Source organism: Hibiscus syriacus, unplaced genomic scaffold (genome assembly GCF_006381635.1).
Source record: "Hibiscus syriacus cultivar Baekdansim isolate YM2019G1 unplaced genomic scaffold, ASM638163v2 tig00110474_pilon, whole genome shotgun sequence".
Taxonomy (NCBI): domain Eukaryota; kingdom Viridiplantae; phylum Streptophyta; class Magnoliopsida; order Malvales; family Malvaceae; genus Hibiscus; species Hibiscus syriacus.
Genome location: NW_024062753.1, coordinates 768,275 through 789,083, shown reverse-complemented (window position 1 = coordinate 789,083; position 20,809 = coordinate 768,275). Strand labels below are relative to the sequence as shown.

The 20,809-nt window shown below is 34.8% G+C and overlaps 1 protein-coding gene across 2 annotated transcripts; it reads right to left on the bottom strand.

Moving 5' to 3' along the window:
- Nucleotides 1-17,165: 17,165 nt before the first annotated feature.
- LOC120127974 lies at nucleotides 17,166-20,557 on the bottom strand. Of its 2 annotated transcripts, XM_039145762.1 has the most exons (5): nucleotides 20,190-20,557; nucleotides 18,988-19,619; nucleotides 18,008-18,205; nucleotides 17,316-17,385; nucleotides 17,166-17,266 (listed from the first exon to the last, which is right to left on the bottom strand). In XM_039145762.1, the coding sequence occupies exons 1-4, from the start codon at nucleotides 20,449-20,451 to the stop codon at nucleotides 17,341-17,343; spliced, it is 1,137 nt and encodes a 378-aa protein (XP_039001693.1). In that variant the 5' UTR covers nucleotides 20,452-20,557; the 3' UTR covers nucleotides 17,166-17,266; nucleotides 17,316-17,340. The 2 variants fall into 2 exon arrangements, 1 of the variants encoding a protein (XP_039001693.1); XR_005516588.1 differs by lacking the exons at nucleotides 17,166-17,266; nucleotides 17,316-17,385; nucleotides 18,008-18,205 and adding an exon at nucleotides 18,741-18,785 and having other exon boundaries at nucleotides 18,891-19,619.
- Nucleotides 20,558-20,809: the final 252 nt, after the last annotated feature.

Genomic DNA, 20,809 nt, shown 5'->3' with positions numbered 1-20,809 from the left:
TAGTTGATCGACGCTTATCCAAATCACCAGCATAATCAGAATCATCATATCCAACCACACACTGACCAAGTACTTCATCATGTTCAAAAACTAAATCAACATCCACGGTTTGTTGGAGATACCGTAGAATCCATTTCACAGCTTGTCAATGTCCTTCTCCATGATCATGTATGTACCTGCTCACAACTCCAACTATTTGTGAAATGTCAGGACGCGTACACACCATTGCATACATCAATCTCCCAACTGCATTAACATATGGAACTTTTGTCATATACTCTCGTTCTTTGTTAGTTTTAGGAGATAATTGAGAACTAAGTTTCAAATGAGAAGCCAGTGGGATACTTACATGTTTGGTATTTTCATTCATGCCAAAACATTGTAATACCTTTCTCAGATATTGCTTCTGTGTTAAACAAAGCTTCTCTCTCTGCCTATCTCTCCTTATCTCCATACCAATCTTCTTGGCCTCACCTAGATCTTTCATCTCAAACTCTTGATTCAACTGAGCCTTTAATTTGTCTATCTCCTTTTGACTCTTCGAAGTGATCAACATATCGTCAACATACAAGAGAAGATAAATGAAAGATCAATCTTTGAGCTTTTGCAAATACACACAATGATCATATTTGCTTCTAGTGTATTTTTCCCTCCTCATAAAGCTATCAAATCGCTTGTACCACTGCCTCAGAGATTGCTTCAATCCATATAGTGATTTGTTCAGCTTACAAACCCATTTCTCACGACCACCATCTTTGTATCCTTCTGGCTGAGTCATATAAATCTCATCTTCTAAATCACCGTGCAAGAAAGCCGTCTTTACATCAAGTTGAGCTAGCTCCAAATTCAACTTTGCTACCAAGGCCAACAATATTCTAATGGAGGAATGCTTCACAACATGGGAAAATACTTCATTGTAGTCGATTCCCTCATTTTGAGCGTATCCTTTAACTACCAACCGTGCCTTGTAGCGAACATCTTTCTTGCTATGAGATCCATCTTTCTTTGCAAATACCCACTTGCATCCAATTGCTTTTTACCTTTCGGTAATTGTGTCAGTTTCCAAGTGTTGTTCTTTTGGAGAGATTGCATTTCTTCATCTATGACACTTTTCCACTTATCACTTTCCAAGCTTTGTATTGCTTCTTGGTAAGTGATAGGGATATCATCATCAACAACCTCTTCATCTTCTGATTCTTCTATTGGAGTTGAAGAATCAGCTGCATCAACTTCTGGGATCATCGTCTGCTGAAACTCCACCTGTTTTGGAGTATGCTCCACCTGCTGCGGAGTACTACTTGTCTGGACAGCTTCATTTGTTACCTTCTTTACTAGGGCATATTCATCAAAGGTAACATCTCTGCTACAAATTATCTTCTTGGTGTCTAAACACCAAAGGCGGAATCCCTTCACTCCATGGGTGATTCCCATAAAGAGAGCCTTCTTTTCTCTCAGATCAAGCTTGGATTCCTTCACATGATAATAAGCAATTGATCCAAATATATGTAAGGAATCATAATCAGTAGCAGGTTTTCCAGACCATACCTCCAATGGTGTTTTTCCTCCTATCGCTGATGACGGCAGACGATTGATGAGATGACTAGCATATGTCACAGCCTCAGCCCAAAATGCCTTGCCTAACCCAGCATTAGACAACATACATCGAACTTTCTCCAATAATGTTTGATTCATACGCTCTGCCACCCCATTCTGTTGTGGTGTATTTCTAACAGTGAAGTGTCGAACAATACCATACTCATGGCAAACGTCAAAGAATGGGTCACTTTTATATTCCCCTCCATTGTCCGTCCTAAGACGTTTGATCTTTCTACCAGTCTGGTTCTCGATCATATTTTTCCATTTCAGGAAAATTCGAAGCACTTCATCTTTAGACTTCATCGGATACACCCAAACTCTTCTGGAAAAGACATCTACAAAAGTTACAAAATAATGGTTTCCTCCCAAATACGATGTCTTTGAAGGACCCCATACATCTGAGTGAATATAATCCACAATACATTTTGTATTATGTATAGTGGTGCCAAACTTCACTCTCTTCTGCTTTCCCAGAACACAATGCTCGTAAAAGTTCTGTAACACCCCCAACCCGTATCCGACTCGGATACGAGTCCGAAGTGTCACATTGACTTTTCAAACATTTAATCGTATAAAATAGTGAGTAATTTAAAAACTTTGATAACTTTTAACTTATTCAAAACGTTTACAAAATATATCAGAGTTCATACAATTTATATCTTTAGACTACATGTCAACTACACTCTATATACAGTACCTATATTTTCTGATCTGACATTTGGTAAGGAAAACTGACCTGTCTTGCTCCGCATTACTCTTTACTCTTCTCGAAACCTACGTGTGAAACAATCACACGCTAAGTCAAAGACTTAGTGAGGCATAACAACTTATAATGCACTTATAACATATATCAATACATGCATGCTCTGTTCTATCATGTTATACCAATTCCATGCTTTCTTCGTATCATATAAAATCATATCAGATTAATTACAGTAAATACATACATACACATAATTCATCATTAACAGTTTATCATGTAATCACATACTTTTATGGTTAACCTTTTCAATCAAACACTATACACACACAACATCATATCATTTCTATAACATTTATCATACCACTAACATATATGTGTTCATATCTCTGGATTAGCCCATGTACATATGTTAGAACTATCGATATGTGAGTCTATAGAGGTTGTGCACTAATGCTGTCACCACAGCTCGTATAATTGCACCGAAGTGCCGCGTAGAATTGCACCGTAGTGCCATATAATAATGTCCATAAGGACCACATATTATTCCTTAAGAAACATATACATATACTAGGGATCAAGTATGTGTCTTTCAAGACTTCACACATGTTCCAAAGAATATACATATGTCCCGAAGGACCGCGTAGAATTGCACCGTAGTGCCATATAATAATGTCCATAAGGACCACATATTATTCCTTAAGAATCATATACATATACTAGGGATCAAGTATGTGTCTTTCAAGACTTCACACATGTTCCAAAGAATATACATATGTCCCGAAAGACCACGTAGACCCTCGACTCTTGGCATGCCAACTATACCCCTAGCTCTCATGACACATAACATGGGCGTTATCATTTATTTCATTTCAAATATTCACATAAACTTGTAATTTACTTTCACATATCACGTATCACATAGCTTCTTTTCATATTATCACATAGTCACATAGTTCACTTACACGTAGATCATTTCCATATAATTCACATGTCACATATATCATGTTTTCATATAATTTCTATCATTTCTCACCCAATCACATTTATTCATGTAAACATACTTATCATATATTGTTCACATAAGATCATGTACTTCATATAACATATAGAAACACCTAGAACACTTTCACGTAGCTTATATCAATTTTCAGAGTCATTTCATATTACCTATTGACATATATCATATAGATATATAATAACTGATATCATATTATCTACCTTATGCTCCATTTCTTTGTATTCCCTTTTTCATATCAGCATACATTTAAATGTTCTTATATGTCCTATCAATATCCTATAAACTTACTCATATTCTCATATATCATATTTTAATATAATTTGTATAGTAATACTCTATAATTGTATCATATAATGATTTTACCCAGTACTCCTTTATAAAGTTTATATTACATGTTCAATTAGTCTCATGCTATCTTATAAATAATTTCCATTTATTTTATATCATTTTCCTTTTCCACTCACATAAACCATCTATTTATTTAGTTCAATTTCTCATGACTTCCACAATACTCTTTAATAAAACTTTGTAGCTCTTCACTATAATACATAAACCATAGTTTCCTTTAATTTATCAATCTTCCCTATATTACTTATGTATCCTTATTATGCCTTCGAATTCATACTATTCTCTTAGAGTCTCCTAACATTTCTCGTATAATCACTTATACCATATCATATAACTTATACTTGATTATCTTATTCTCTCATGCTCATTTTATTTCTTATGACTCTATCATATAACTTATTCCATGTTCTTCCATTATTACATAATAAAGTCTTACATAAATCATATAGCATATACAAATCATATCATTATCTTTAGTCATGCATACATACAATCAATGTAATACAGATAATCACATATAATTATAACCACACATAATCATGTCCATGACTTCATGCATATTACTCTAGGAAATAGACTCATCGCAAGTCTTATTTCCATTAAACACTACATATCACTAGTATGCACTCACCTGGCCTCACTAGTCAATTTCAATCTCTTATCTTTCCCTTGATCGATCTTACTTGCCAAATGTTCCGGAATTGCTTTACGCGCAGAATCTACATAAATGTACATTTTGAGGCAATCATTAGATCCCTACACCTTGTAATTAGATACTAGCAACTTAAACGAACTTATTAAACCCATATTCACAATTTCCTTTAGGGGGAATCGGTTCCCTACTAAGGGGGTATCGATTCCCTCATGACATTCTGGAAATTTTGTTCGTTTGAAGGGGTATCGGTTTCCCTTGAATGGGTACCGATTCCCCTTGCCCAGAAATCATATTTTCAACCCGAAATTACTTCATTTCCTCTCAAACACTTCATATATCATCCCATTTTCATTCTTAACTCTAGTACACATACTTAAACCAATCTATATTCATTTATTTCATCTTAAACCTCAAAATCCTATCTTCCATATGAGATTCAAGAATCATAACAAATTTTCAATGTGTTCTAATTCTAATTCTAACACTTCATACTTCTTAATTAGATTGATGACAAGTCAAATTCATCCATAAAACTTCAACAACCATACCATATCAAAATTTCATCTTAAAACTCATATTGCAAATTCCTTCATAATTCCTTTATCTTATTGTTTAAATCCCATATAAGCTTTCCTTAAGCTTATTTAATACCCAAAGAATCAAAACTAAGCTTAAAACTCAAGAATTAACCAACTGAAATTAAACTTACCTTTGCCTTGCTCTCCCACGTATGAAGAAGAAGAAAGGAGAAGAGAACTCTGGATGTTTCTCCCATTTCCCACGTTTATATTACCTTTAAAAGAAATATAAAAATCTTTCTGGTCAAATGACCATTTAACCCTTAATTTCCTTTAATAATTACTAATTAACCTTCATAATATATATCCAATAATCATTGAACTATTTCATTCTTATACTTTAGTCACCAAATTCTGAAACTTTACAATTTGGTCACTAACCCGGTATTGAGGATGTTACAAGTTCAATTTGCAAGCCTTTGCACCTTTCAATAATCCTTTCTTTGCCAGAATTTGCAAGGATTTTTCTCCAACATGTCCCAACCGCATATGCCATAACTGGGTTGTGTCCAAATCTTCACCTCCGGAAGATTCTGCAACTGCTCCAATAATTGTACTACCTTGATAGTAATACAAATTATTTTTCCTGATGCCCTTCATTATCACAAGTGCGCCATATGTGACTTTTAAAACTCCATCTCTCATAGTGACTACTAAGCCTTTGGATTCCAAGGCTCCCAACGAGATGAGATTTTTCTTCAAACTGGGCACGTATCGGACATCCGTCAGAACTCTGGTTGATCCATCTTGATTCTTCAATCGAATTGAACCTATCCCAACAGTTTTACAGGCATTGTCATTGCCCATATAAACAACTCATGCATTTAGTTCTACTAAATTAAAGAACCATTCCCGATTAGGGGACATATGATAGGTGCAACCCGAATCTAATATCCATTCATCTGAATGAAATGTTGTTGATGAAACAACCAATGATATGTCAGAGTCATTTTCATCATGCTCTGCAACACATACATCTGGAGCAGCTTTTCCTTTATTCTTCAGCTTCGGACAATCTTTCTTCCAATGGTCTTTCTCATGACAAAAGGCACATTCATCTTTTCCCAGTCTGGACTTCAACTTTGATCTCCCTCTCCACTTTGTCTTTTGACTTTTCGAGCGACCTCTTGCCACCATGGCCTCAACTGCTTCATACTTGCTCTCCTTCTTGGTTTTCTTCATGAGCTCATAACTATACAAAGCACAGTTACATCTTTAAGGGTAACATTATCCTTACCATGAAGTAGCGTTGTCTCAAGGTGCTCAAATTCATCTGGAAGAGACGACAACAACATCAAGGCCAAATCTTCATATTTAAAGGTTTCATCCATGCCCAATAAGTCTGCCACTAGCTCATTGAACGCAGTGATGTGTTCATTCATACTGGTGCATGGTTGATAATCAAATCTCAACAATCTTTTCTTCATGTGGAGACGATTCTGAGAGCTTTTCTTTAGGAATTTTTCCTCCAATGCTTTCCACATCTTACTTGCAGAAGTCTCGTTCTTGTAGCCATACTTCTGCTCCCTGGAAAGACAAGATCGAATCGTGTTGCACGCCAAACGATTGATTGTTCCTCATTCTTTCTCCTCCATATATTCGGGCTTTTCTTCCTCAATGGCGATGTCTAGACCTTGTTGGAATAAAGCGTCTAACACCTCGCCTTGCCACATGCCAAAATGATCGGATCCATCGAACAACTCCACCGAGAAATTTGCATTTGACATCATCCTCGTTACCGGTCCGGATGAAGAGCTTGATGTCTCAACTGATCCGTATTTTGGCATTTTAATTCCAACGAACAATATTCAATAGCACGAACTGTATCTTTTCAGCAACGGAACCACCAGGATAACCTCAACTGAAGCTTTGATGCCAATTATTGGGGAAATCGGGTTATTTCCCACACGAACGTAGTTTCAAATTTGACCTAAAATGTCAAGATCAAAACCACCAAAGGTTGCACAGCGGATAAACCTGTCAAACTATTAAATATTGAAACACAATGGAAAAACCGAATAAATACAATAAAGGAGAGAACACACCAAATTTACGAGGTTTGACGAGAATATCGTTTACTCATCGGGCACCACACCGGATGATAACTTCACTATATCGCCAATATTACAACTAATGGAATTCTTTAGAATTCCCAAAGTGGGAGAATGAAGAATACAAGAGGAAGAGAGAACTTGTTTTGGGATGATTTCTAATGGAAATACTTAGGCCTATTTATAGTTGAGTTTTAAGGACTAAACTTATAAATAACCTAATATTTTAGGGATCAAATATGGAATTTCCATGTTCAAAGTTTGACCACCTACCAAAGAACTTTCCAATGTGTACAAGTTAGCCACCAAATATGAAATTCTCATGTTCAAAGTTTGGCCACTAACCAAAATGAAATTTCCAATAAGTTGGCCATCAACCAAGATGAAATTTTCAACTTGCCAACTTAATTTCAAGCCAAATTAACATACTGCACCGACAATCCATCTAAGAGGATTTGTCGAGAGAATGATTCTCGGGCAGTGATTTTGAAGTCACATATACTGCGATTCCGAACTGGAAAAAATCTCCAGGAATTTCCTAGGCCACAATTCATTATCTTCTAGTGAGTAAGCAGTGATGGTGTCAGGGCCGCCAAGGTGCAAGATAAGGAATGGCGGCCACATGGACGGGATCGAGTTTTTGGGCACACTTCCTCAGTTCATCTCCCTTGCAAGAATGCCTAATGCTACGTTTACCACCGTGCCTGCCGACATGTACGCCGACCAAACAAGCAACCTGAGCCATGTACTTGTTGAGTGTTTCCGTACAGAACCTAGCGTCGTGAGTATTACTTGTAATGACAAGCTGAGTAAGAGCAGTGCTCGGATCTCCCATTCATCCCAAACTTCAATTATATCTGAAAATGACATACCGCAGTTTTCTTTTGTCTAAAACATTAAAAATTCTTTGACCTGCAAATTGCCAGATTCTATTATCTTCTTAATATCATTAGGACATTAATTTACATGCATTTGGTTCATATGAAACATAAAAAAAAAAGACTTGCATCTTTCAAGAGTATGTGAAACATTTCAAGAATACAATATAGAAACTGTTGAAAGATCCATAATTAACGAACAACAATATAAACTTCTTTAGAAGGAATTGAAACTCTAAACTAGGAAATTCAAGATTTTACTAGTATATATAATTATCATACCTCAGTGAGAGCATTCACTCAAACTTCTTTCTTGTCTTTGTGTACATTTTCTCTTTTGTTCTTATGCTTCCGCATCAATCTAAACACTCACGCTTAGTTGTGTTCTAAGGCTGATTTAGGTGCCCAAACAATCGAGAAAACGTCTAAAATCGTACGGACCAGTTAGTCAAGACTCTAATCTCGTGACAAGTGGTGTTTTGGTTCGAGTTAAGTGGAATGCACAAAAACTGAAATGGCATTCATATTATTTATAAAGTTGGAATATCTTTTATAAAGATGTTCTTACCAGCTAGCTTGGAGATTTCTGTGAGGATTTTGATTACATTCGTTGCGTGGCATTCAAGGGCCTTAACAGTATCTCCGGAATTGTAAAGCGGAAAGAGTGTACAAGTTTCGAGTTAAATCATTTTAGTTTGGTAATATTTAGTTCAAAACGTAATTTATTTAGATTAAGGTTATTTTAATTTTGGTATGGTTATTGTTAGAATTTAAATATTTACGTTTGAATCATTTGAATTTAATTGATTGTTTTAAAATCAAATTTAAATAAATGGTTTCCTCCAATCAGGTTAGATAACTTAGAATAGGTTTGAAATAGGTCTTAAAAACGAAAAATGTAGATAGAGAAGAAATAAATAAAATAAAGAAAAAGTGAAAGTGAAAGTGAAAGTGAAAGTGAAAGTGAAAGTCTATTTGTTTGGCTGTAATTGGTTTTCTGGAAAATCAATTCTAGAAACCAATTACTTTTCTGGAAAACCAATTCCAGAAAACCAATTACAATGTTTTTATGCTGCATTGTAAAATGTTTTACACTGTTTGGTTAGTTTTCCTGAAAATAATTTACGAAATCTATTTTTTTGTAAAAATGTATATATTTTTATATTTTTCTTGTTATTTATATTTTAAAATTTTTAAGTTATTTTATCATATACACATTTATGTCTTTTCTTCTCTTAAATTTTTGAGCATATACATAAAATTATTATCATATACACTAAACTGATCCCAAGATTTTCAAGCAAAAAAATGTTTGTTTTTAACAAATATCAACTTATATTACATGATTTCACTCATCTAATACAGATCATAACCACAGTATACAGGCATAAAATATGGCTTAATTTTACTTACTTTCCCTTGAAAAAGAAACAGATTTATCACCAATAACTCCTTGATTTCTTGGTCCAACGACAACCCTATTCAACTGCAAAAAAAAAGATATATATTAAAATCCAATCACCATGAAAAGACAACAAAAGCAAAATAGGTAGCAATAGAACAACAGAAAACAAACAAATAAGCACATTTACAGAAGTACATGAATATATGCATGCTAAGATATTCAATATGCCAACTCCATGGTAAAACAACCATCTTCAAACCAGTCTTTAGATGAAAAAAATGGAAAGGTCATCTTGTTGAAAACATCAATTCTAAACTCCCCTCTCTCCGGTTCCACACTAGTTCATATAAGGTATGAAAGTGAAAATGGAAAGACCAATATTATCTGAAACATGCATATCAAATTTTATAAACAACTGCTACTGAGAAAGGCTAATTATTGACATTCATCACACAGCAACGTTTATAAATAAACAGAACATATATAGACAGGAATCATATGTTCCATTGCAACTTTATTTTTACGAGCGCAACTTCTTGCATTTAGATATCCCTTGAGGTGTTGATTTAGCAAACCCACTGACAGGTCTAGGGCCAGAATAAATCTGAACACAGATTAAGTTTTAGGGTCATAATATAATGGAAGGGAAAATAGAAGTAACTACAAAAGCAATGCAGAAGTGTCAATGCAAACAAAACAAGGATCCACAACTCAATTAGTAACCAAAGTAATGAAATCTCACCTCTCCTTTATCAAACAAACGGTACTCATCATCTTTAATGTATGCAATTATAGGGGCTTGCTCTTCACCATCTTTCAGACCTCCAAACACCACTTCTTCCATAGCATTTTGACCCAAAAATTCATATTGGGAAGCATCATACGAGTGAACATGCCCCGTTTGGTGGGTGTAAAGATCCAAAAAAATTCCAACGGAATCTAAGTCCTTTCTATCAAAATAAAAAAAGGGTTGAGGAAACGTAAAAAGAAACTTTGAATGGCCGTGATTGTGCCGAGGTTAATCATTTCGATCATTAGCTAATAACTTCCAAATACTTGAAATCTAATAACTAGAGCAATTACCACGGAGATCAAAGAACAAAAGCCCGTAGACAATTAAAATCCATTATGTGGATCAAACAAATTTTAAAAAAAATTAACGAATTCCCTTTCAAAATAATAATCGCATGGAATTATGAAGATTCTATCACAAATCCAGGAAAAGAAGTGAAAATTTTACCTAGTAACAGGTAGCCCAGGATGAAGGAGAACAAAAATCAAGAGGAAAATAAGGGGAAGGATGGAAATTGGAAGGAAAGAATCGGAGGAGGAAGGGATTTGGGGAAATGAAAATAACCGGTGAGTTTAGGAAAATGACTTACCAAGAAATAAACGGTAAGTTGTTTTCCCGTGTTTTATTTCATTTTTTCCGTTGACTGTAGTTTGTTTTCCTTTGACCATGTTTTCCTTTTCTCAACCAAACATCGGAATTGGGGGAAAACCTTTTCCGTAAAATGAAATACCTGAAACAAACAGACCCTGAAAGTGAAAGTGAAAGAGTAAAAATATTATTTTTATTTTTATCTTTTTATATTTATTTGTTTATCTTGTCTTCTTTTACCCACATTTATCCTTTTTTTATTCTTACATTTAGTAGATATATCAGAGGAACATAGAATATGAAAGTAAAGAAAAAGAGAAATAATGGTGCTTATAAACGCCGCTAAAGGTAAAAAACGCCGCAAAAAACCTATTTTGCTGTAGTGACTTGTTGGGATCATGGGATTGGCTGCATGTGGTGGTGCGTCTGTGATCATTTAGGCAATTGGATCATGGATTTTGCAAAAGCTATTAAAATTTACTTGGTTATGGACGCGGAACTATGGGGAATTTCAAAATGAATCTCCATTGCATGGAGCTTGGGAATTCGACGAGTCATTGTAAAATCGGATAATAGGAAAGCCCTGGAAACAATTGGTGTTTATCCTGGCGTTTCTTCAATGCTACTGCACATTCCAAATTTCATAGATCCTGATTGATGTTTGAAGTTTTCCTTCGGCTCTCGTGAGAGTAATAAGCTGGCCGATTGGATGGGCAAACTGACGTGGAATTTGTCCTTTGGTTTTCATACTTTCCAGTCACCGCCGGTTGAGATTAATGCAATGCTTGCAAATGAAGCTGGAGGCACTCTCATGCAAAGCACTACAGATTAATGCTTAAACATGTTTTTTCTTCTACATTCAAAAAATAAAAGTTGACTATAGTATCGTAAAAAATATATGTTATTATATATTAAAATATAAATAATAGGAAATAAAATTAGTTTATAATATCGTGATATAAAACAATATTTCAAAAATAATTCAATTTTGATTGGTGTAATTGTGGAACATAATCCTTGAAATTAACATAATTTTTCAAAATTTGTACATTCAAATAATAAAATTGAAAAGCAATCATATTATTCTTATTTGAAAGAAAGAAATTTGATAAAAATAAATTCTATCCATAATGAAACTAAAAAAACTATAAAACTCTTAAAACCAAGGAAAAAGTTCAGCGAAAATGATTTTTTTCTGTGTATAAAATGAGAAGAAAAACTCCATATTTATATAAATGACATACAAGTAAATGGATAAAAGTCCCGATAGAGATTAAAATATTATTTTATTAGTCATAAAATGTTTTTAATATTTTGTAATATTTTTTTATTTTATTAATATTAAATAAATACAAGATAATATATATTCAAAAATAATTCTCAGTTATTTGACATTGAATGTTCATACCCCTGACGTCATGGTGCTCAAATCTATGGCCTCAAGAGAACAAAAGTTCATTTACCACATGTATGGTTCGTGTTATTTTATAATAGTTAATAACAGTAAAACATGAAACTCTGATAAAATATATTTTATTAAGGAAAAATTGTCCAATAAGAAACAAGTACGATTACGTGTTAAAGATGAAAGTACAAATTGAACTTACAATAACAAGAACTCAAGAAGAAACATATATTGAATCTTTTATAAAAATATTATCTAAGCTTGTGTGAATACAAATTCCGACATTTAACTTGAAAAATATAACATTCTTTATTTAACTAAAAAATGAGAAAAAGAAAGACACAAGCAGATAAAAATTTAAACAGAACAAACACAAATTAAAAAATTTATTCATTCGCGTTTTTTTTTTTTTTTTGCATGGCAAAGACCCAAGCAGATAAACGCTTCGGGAAAGGTTGGCATGCAGCTTGAAGTTTCCCCGCCGGTTTATCTTGATGGATTCGGCAGTAATCTTTCTGGATTTGATAGTGTTCACTTAAACCAAATGTGCCATCAGAACGCAAACATAGTTAGCAACTCCGCACCTCTCCTCATTTGTTGACCATGCTCTTTCCATCCACAATGAGCCGCAGCATATGCCAATAATTCGACCCACAGTTTATTCACTATGTCCCATTTTGCTTCGAATTCCAAAGCTTGCAATTGCTGTGCAAGTAGGCTGCCATAGAAGAGGACGGATTTCGTCGCATCTCCTTTAAGTTCTTCTAACGAATCAGTTTCAACACCGTAGAACTCGTAGCAAGCTTCGTCTACCTTGGCTCGGATTGTCCCTCTCCTTTGTTGAAAAAATCTGACGGCTTCAGCATATGTGTCTTTGTATCTTATCTCGCCAATCCTTTGGGTAGCTTATTTGGATGCATGACAAGAAGATACATCATGTAATCTGATAACCCTTTGCTGATTTTGGTGCACTTGTCGATATTTCCAAGAGAATTGGATTCTTTAAGCCTCTTGGCATCATCATGGTAAATAAGTTGAATAGCAATGTGCCAAATAAGAAGGTTGTGATCGAAATCTACCTCGATTGTGCTCCATTTAAGAAGCTCGAGACTGAACATGTTTAGAAATTTGATCCACATGGTGTCCCCGTCCTGTTTTCTTAGGCAAAACTTGATCAAGTTGAACTTCGAAATCATTCTCGACCATCTCTTGCCAATTCTCACGTGTTACTTCTGCATAACGCAGTAGCCATAGCTTTGTCCAGTCAGACCGCATAAGAACGACGAAACCGTAAACCTCGAGAACAACCGCTCCGATCAGTAGCAAGTACGTGACCGAAATGTCGGTTAGTGTAATCAGCGAATCTCATGAATAAAACCAATTAAACGATGGATGTAAAAAGGATGAAAACCCGGTGCCTGTAGCCCTCGATTTTATAGTGGAAATGTGCTAGTTTGGTGTAGAACGCACCATACAAAAGCCCGAGCTCACTGTTAGGATTCAAATCTGATTTGAATTTGCATGTGGCAAAAATATTTTGGAAATTAACTTCATGTTGGCAAAGAATTACATGGATATTGAAGTGGCCACTTGAATGGACAGCAAAAACAACATTTGGCAATTGAAGATAAAATGATGTGGAACACAAGAAGAATCTTAAATGGCTATGTATTAAACTACAAAGTAAATGGCGGTTGCAACAAAGAATTAAGAGAGGCAAATTTTCAAGTTGAAAAGTCAAAGTTGATGATTATTATGAAGCAAAAATAGTGGTAAAGCTTGAAAAGGATGAGTATGACAACAACAAAATTTCCCTATGGCAAGGAACAATGGAGTCGGTTACTAATGTTTATATATAGGCTTGTATGGTTGATGTATGGATCATTTATACGAGTGTAAGCAAAAACGTGAGAGAGATTGAGATAGCTTAGCAAAGTTTTTGAATAGTGGGATTGTGTTTGTAAGCTCGCCACAGTTAGTGTTTGTATTATATTTGTATTTTGGTTTGTATTAATAATAGTGTGTTATAAAAATTACTGAGTGCCTACTTACGCTTCCAACAAGTGGTATCTAGAGCTTGGTTCGAGTTTAAGCAGCGGTAAAGATGACCAACATGATTCAACCACAAATCCCGAGATTGACAAAGAAAAACTATGGCAATTGGAGTATTTAAATGAAGGCGTTACTAAGCCTCCAAGATTATTGGGATGTCATCAAGGAAGGTTACGTCGAACTCGAAAATGCAGCAGCAGAAATAACCCTGACCAATGAAGAAAAGAGGGTATTGAAGGAATCCCGCTAAAAAGACAAAAAGGCGTTATTATTTTATTTTTCAAGGAGTAGACGAATCTACTTTTGAAAAAACTTTCGATGAGAAGACCGCAAAGCAAGCAAAAAAATGTACGTTTACAATCTCTTAGAGTTGAGTTTGAAATGTTAAAAATGAAAATATGGAAAATATTGATGATTACATTAGCCATGTAAAAGCGATAGTTAATGAAATGAAAAGAAATGGTGAATCACTCGACGAGGTCAGAGTGATAGAAAAGATTTTGCGATTGTTGACACAAAAATTCGATTACGTGGTCGTGGAAATCGAAAAATCAAAAGATTTATCTCAAATATCGATCGATAAGCTTGTGGGTTCACTTCAAGTCCATGAGAAAAAGATGAAACAAAATGAAGATTCTGAAAATTTAGAGCAAACTTTGCAAATCAATATGAATGTCAACGAAGGTGATGCCAGTAGCAATTACACACGAGGTCGAGGAAACTGTGGTGGTTATTGTGGAAGAAATAGAGGTGGACGAGGAACACAAGGACTTGGTGGTCGATCTAATGCACCACCCAAACAAGTGAAAATTACCAAACATCAGAACGTGGTCGAGAATTTAGGGGCCGAGGTCGAGGCAAATATCAACAAGGAAATAAATCACAGATACATTGTTATAATTGCAAAAAGTATGGTCACTATACGTAAAATTATTAGAATATAAGAGTTAATTATATCATATATCCTCAAATTATGACCTATATTTTAAATTGGTTCTTAAAATTTTGAATATTCTAATTTTATTTGCAAACCATGACTACAATTCTAAATTAGTCATCAAACATTTAAGCATCTTAGTTTCATCCCTAAACTGTGACCCTCATTATAAATTGGTTCTCTAAACTTTCGAATCCTCCAATTTCATCCAAATATGTAATTAGTTTCAACCATAGTTTAACCTAAATATTATTTTTTAAAACATATAATAATATAGCTTGGCCCAATGATTTTATTAACAATATGGATGCGATTACCATATACCTATAGTGTGAGATGAAATTGAAATGTTTTAAAGTTTGGGGATCAATTTAAAATAAAGATCATAATTTAGGGAAGAAATTGAAATGTTCAAAAGTTTGAGGATTAATGTAGGAGTCATAGTTGGAGGATGAAATTGAAATATTCAAAAGTTTAGAAGCCAAACTAGAATGAAAGTCATACTTTGAGGATATGTTATATAGTTAACTCTAAAAATAATAGGATTTTATCACTAAACCATATGTTCAGTTCTATTTTAATCACTAAATAAAAAATTTGTTAATTAAGGTACTAATGTTACATAATTTGTTCAATCAAGTCACCGTCAATTAATTAATTAATGCAATTATTGATATGATAGTTTTAAAATTCGTATAATTACTTATTTAATCCACATTTTCTATACATTTTTATCATTTTTTGATTAATGACCAAATTACACAAGTATATAAAGTGAAATAAAGTAAAGTAAATTATAAAAAAAATAACCAATTATTGAGGGAAAATAAACATAACCTTTGAAAGTGTTTCGAAAATTTCTATCTTACCCATGTATGGTCATTAGACACAACAAATTAACAAGCCCATGAAGTAGCAGTAATTTTTTCCTTTTAAACCCTTTAAATATCATCTTATTTTCATCTTTATGCTGCACCAGCCAAAATTTATTTATTTTAGTTTAGTCTTTGAAAAAAATAGAAAGATGGCAAATATGGGTTTAGCTGTATTCTCATTGGCCTTGGTGCTCTCAATTCAGTTCGTGATAGGACACGAAAATTTCGCTATAAGTGAATTAACCTTTATAGAAGGCACTATCAGAATGCAAAAGATACATAACATATTTAAGCACCGAAGATATAAAGAACACGGGCAAAGATATCCAAGAAGCCTTGGAAAAAGTTATAGGAAACAACAAGGTTGTTAATGTAGCACTTTCGCCGGAACAAGAAGAAAAATTTGTCGAAGCCACCTCGTTCCTCACCTCGGAGACAATAGTGGGTGTCGGATTAATAGAGCCAGAAGTCGTGGAGGAAATAGAATCATCCCCTGAGGTTTTGCCAGAGGTTGCTGAAGTCCTTCAAGAGACTAAAAGCACGACTATATAAAAAGTTGAATTCGTTGAGAAATTAGCGAGTATCATATGAGCTTCCAATTAGATTCTTCACATCCCAGTTTATCTCAACCAACTTGTCATAAATAGTCCCCACATCTAAACAATGCTTATAACCTCGTCGTCACTTGTAATAATCATCTCTTTCAATGACATCAAGAGACTTTATATTCATAATACAAAGGAGGAGGAGAAAACATAAGAGTTTCATCTTCTACTGGACAATCACATCAACTAAATCTTTTATACTCGAGCCAACATCTATATCATTAGGAAGTAAAGATAAGTTGTACAATGATCTTAAAGTAACACCCCAAACATCATTTCATAACCGAATGCTCAAATACGTTAATGATCAAACGATAACCTATCTAGTGGTCTTAGTGAAAATAGAAAAGAATTTTGTTTTCTTTAGAGATCCTGAGTTCGAGCAGCTATGTCTACATGATGTTTTTGCTTTTCAATTGGTTAAAAAAGTTCTGAACAAATACTACCTTGTAATCACCTCACTATCAGTTTACAGATGGAATCTCAATTAAGCGAAATCTTTTTTTTCCACTTGAAGTCATATTCCAAATGAACTTCCAAATCAATTTACCAAACAACATATTTTATAATAAACACGTAATTTTTAGTAAACACCAAACAAATTTTATAATTTAAATTCATATCAAACACAAATATTCATATCCAAATATGCGTAGAATATCGAACACAAATACTCATATAACCAACATATTCTGCTACAGATCATAGGGAGTAAAAAAAGTAAAGACTTTACAATTTATAGACATTCCAATTTTCTTTGACGTTTAATTTGACTTCAACTGCAGGCAATATTCCATTAAAGTTCCAATAAGATATTTATGTACTTACTGGTGCTGGTTTGAATTTTCTGTTGCTATACACCCTCCAAAACAGTAGCTTCGCGAGCTACTGAAACTTCCTGCAAAGTAAACATATTGTTATAGCAAGCATGATATGGCACGTCCAGTTTGTGTCAAAATCCTATTTAATATATCATATTTTCATGTCATATTTGCGCCCGTTCTTTTGCATTGTGTTTGCATGTTGTGTCTAGTAACGAGAATGGAAAAGGAAGCCCTGAGCTTCAGTATCGTGTTAAACATCCAACCTAAAACCAATCGTTACCGAGTGATGTGGCTTGGCTTTAAAATAAGTTCACAGGCAATCCTGTATGCTCAACCCAGTATAAAACAACAAACAACCTAGATTTCAACTGATACGAGATGACACCACTTTAACCTATGTTTCTTGGACTCTTCATTTTTCATTAAGTACCCATGTCCAACACTCGTATCCAAAACATGAATATGGGGATATAACCTTCAAAATCCTCCAAATATATAGAAAAACTTAAAAAGAATCTAGCCAGATACATATCCATGTCTAACAGTTGCACCCGAGTAACATATTCTAACTGTTACACCCACGTCAGAGTAACATAGCTTTTTGTAGTTAAATCAGAAAGTTGAATCCGATAAATATCTCTTGTTCTATACATCTATATCCATATCTATATAAGTATAAGTTGTAAATAAGTTTACCTTCAACTTTCCCTCACTTGAGAAGCAGCATCTTGATGTAATAGCTTTTCCTTGATCATAAAGCCACCCAACCTCACTGCAGGTTTCACCTCCACTTTCTTTTAGAGAACACCATAATTGTTTGGGAAGCAATATGAGATTGTTTTCATCCCTTATTGACTTCATAACTCTATTTTCTTTGAGCTCTTGAAGAAAGTTCTGAAGTTTTTACAAACAATTCACGATAAAACAATGATCAGGTTATATACAAAAACCTGCCCATCAAAATAATGCGTAAGTTATGTTATTCCAACTCTTCATTTTTCTGGAAAAATATTCGTATCGGACGCATATCCAAACATGATTGTAGAATGTAGAAATACAATATGACTCTTCAGAGACACTCTAAATACAAGAGGGGAAAATAAGTTGAACACAATGGTGTCGGGCACATACCCGAATCCCGACACTCATTCTCGAGTCCATGCAAAATAGCCCATAGGTATACACAACTAACTTCTGTTGGTTACGGATGTTTATTGGATCAGCTATGTTTCTTAGAAAATCACCTATTTAGTATTCACACATCATCACTTAATTATTTACTGTGTTACTCGGATTCGGATGTTAGTGTCGGATATGAGTATGTATTCGACACGGGTATGGTCAGGCTTTTCTCCATATCTGTGTTTCAGATACGAGTATTGGACATGGGTATTCCAAGAAAAAAGAAGAGTCCAAGCAACGTATGTTTTTTTTAGATTAGAGAGGGAGAATACTGAGCTATGTTGCTCCGGCTCTTCGTTTTTCTTGAACCGTGTTTAACACCCACATCCAATGGTTTTGATCCTCCAAGGGCTCTATAAACACATGAAAATCTTTTAAACATACACGCATCCGGTGCTTACATCAAACAAACATAATGATAAAAACTAAGGATGTTAAAGAAGAGTTCGGAGCTACAAAAATGCTTAGCAAGTGAAGGAAAAGTTTGCACTCACATCCCCAGAACTACCAACACTGGCAACAGCATTTGGCCCCTGCCATACACCAGCAACATCAGAGGCTCTTGTAGCAGCTGTCGAGGCAAATGCAGAATCACGAATAGCGCATCCACCTAGCTGATCACCATTCCTAAATGGACCATACCATTGTTCGCAAAAGACCCTAACACTCCCTAACACAAACTTCGTACCATCGACCCGAACAACCTGAATTATCCTCATACGAGACTCCCTGTCCCGAGGATTGATCAAGCAGTGCTCCAACTCCAACAGACCATTATCTGAAACTGGCCAGACAGCAGTGTAAGATCCACTAGAATGATATGCAAAGGCTGAAACTTCATTGTCTACGCCCCCAATGTTCCTCTCGTCAATGCTATACCGTGTTGCAGCATCAGCTTCACATCCGACAGTTGGAAGTAATTTTATGTTTTTGTAAGTCATGACGTTCTCCCCTGGTTCAGCAAGGGTAGGACACTGAGTTTGCCAATCATAAACCTTAACTTCCCATTCCCTGTAAGCTTCGGGTACTACAGATTCGGGAAGTTCAATTGGATTCCCTTCAACAGAGAAATCAGCTCCAAATCCATCCCACTCACCAGACACATTCCCAGCAAATTCTGACCAAGCTTCACAAATAAAAGAACAAGATCAAAATTTTGCATCATAACACTAATTCACTAACATTACCTTCATTGAATCTTCAAACCTATGTTGCTCGGACTTTCATTTTTTTTCTTTCTTTTCGAAGCACCTGTGTCCTGCACTTAGGTCATATGCATATATGGACACAAATACTGGATATAACCCTCTAAGAATTTTGTTGAGAACCTCTACTACTTTCAAATACATTATTCATCATCATTCATGTAAGACATTTTTCCCAACAGAATCGTGTAGGACACTATACCCAACACTTATACTCTATGTTACTCGGACTCAAGTGTAAGTGTCCGAGACTTGGACACTGGTAATTAAAGAAAAATGAAGAGTCCTAGCAACATAGCTTATTCCAGAATTCGAATAAAATAGCTTCCGATTAATTTCTAGAAAAAGTTATTAAAATTATAACTTGTTCAATAGCAAAAGGGAAAGAAAGCAAAGTCTATGCACCGGATTTGATTTTCATGGCGTTATACATTAAATCAAGCAGAAAAAGAATCAAAGCAAGAATGAAAAACAAGTGAACCTCAACTTACTACTGTCTGCAGCATCTGCTGTGAGATTGGAGTTCTGAAGCTGAACATCAGAAACAGCAGCCTTTGCTAAGCAAGATGGGGTGAAAATTCTACCATTTTTGCACTGATGAACATTTTGGTTCTCCGAAAACGACTGGAGATCGAGTCTCGAATGAAGTTGCTGATGATTAAACGCCAAATTCACGTGCTTTGGCAACGGGAAAGATAAGCAATTAACGGCTCTGTTGTGAGATATTACAGTGCTAGCTGCTGATACTGCCATTTTGGAACCTTTGATGATCCTTGTAGAACCCTTTTTTTATTTGCCTTATCTTGAGCTTGGTCTCAGAACATCAATGGCTTCCAAGTTCAAAGGATTAAAAGAAACCACAGCCATTGCAATTAATATGTAGTGGGGCATGGGCCTAGAGGTTGCTTTGGAGATAGCTTTGAGCGGCCATTTTTTTTTCTTTCCCATAATATTATCCCGATAGTAAAACAGACCAGCCCATCCTCTCTTTTAATTTTGGTTTAATATTAAATTCAACCCCCAAACTATATCTATTTTCTCATTTTGATACCTCAACGTTTTTTACTCACTTTGATACTCAATTATGTCATGAACGGATATAGGAGGGACT

Bases quoted from the DNA above. Each gene is read 5' to 3' on its own strand.
- LOC120127974 (XM_039145762.1), bottom strand. From the start codon at position 20,451: ATGGCAGTATCAGCAGCTAGCACTGTAATATCTCACAACAGAGCCGTT. The intron at 18,206-18,987 runs GTGAGTGCAAAC...TAAAAACTTCAG, and splicing joins GTGTTGGTAGTTCTGGGGAT to AACTTTCTTCAAGAGCTCAA. The intron at 17,386-18,007 runs GTAAACTTATTT...TTTACTTTGCAG, and splicing joins CAAGTGAGGGAAAGTTGAAG to GAAGTTTCAGTAGCTCGCGA.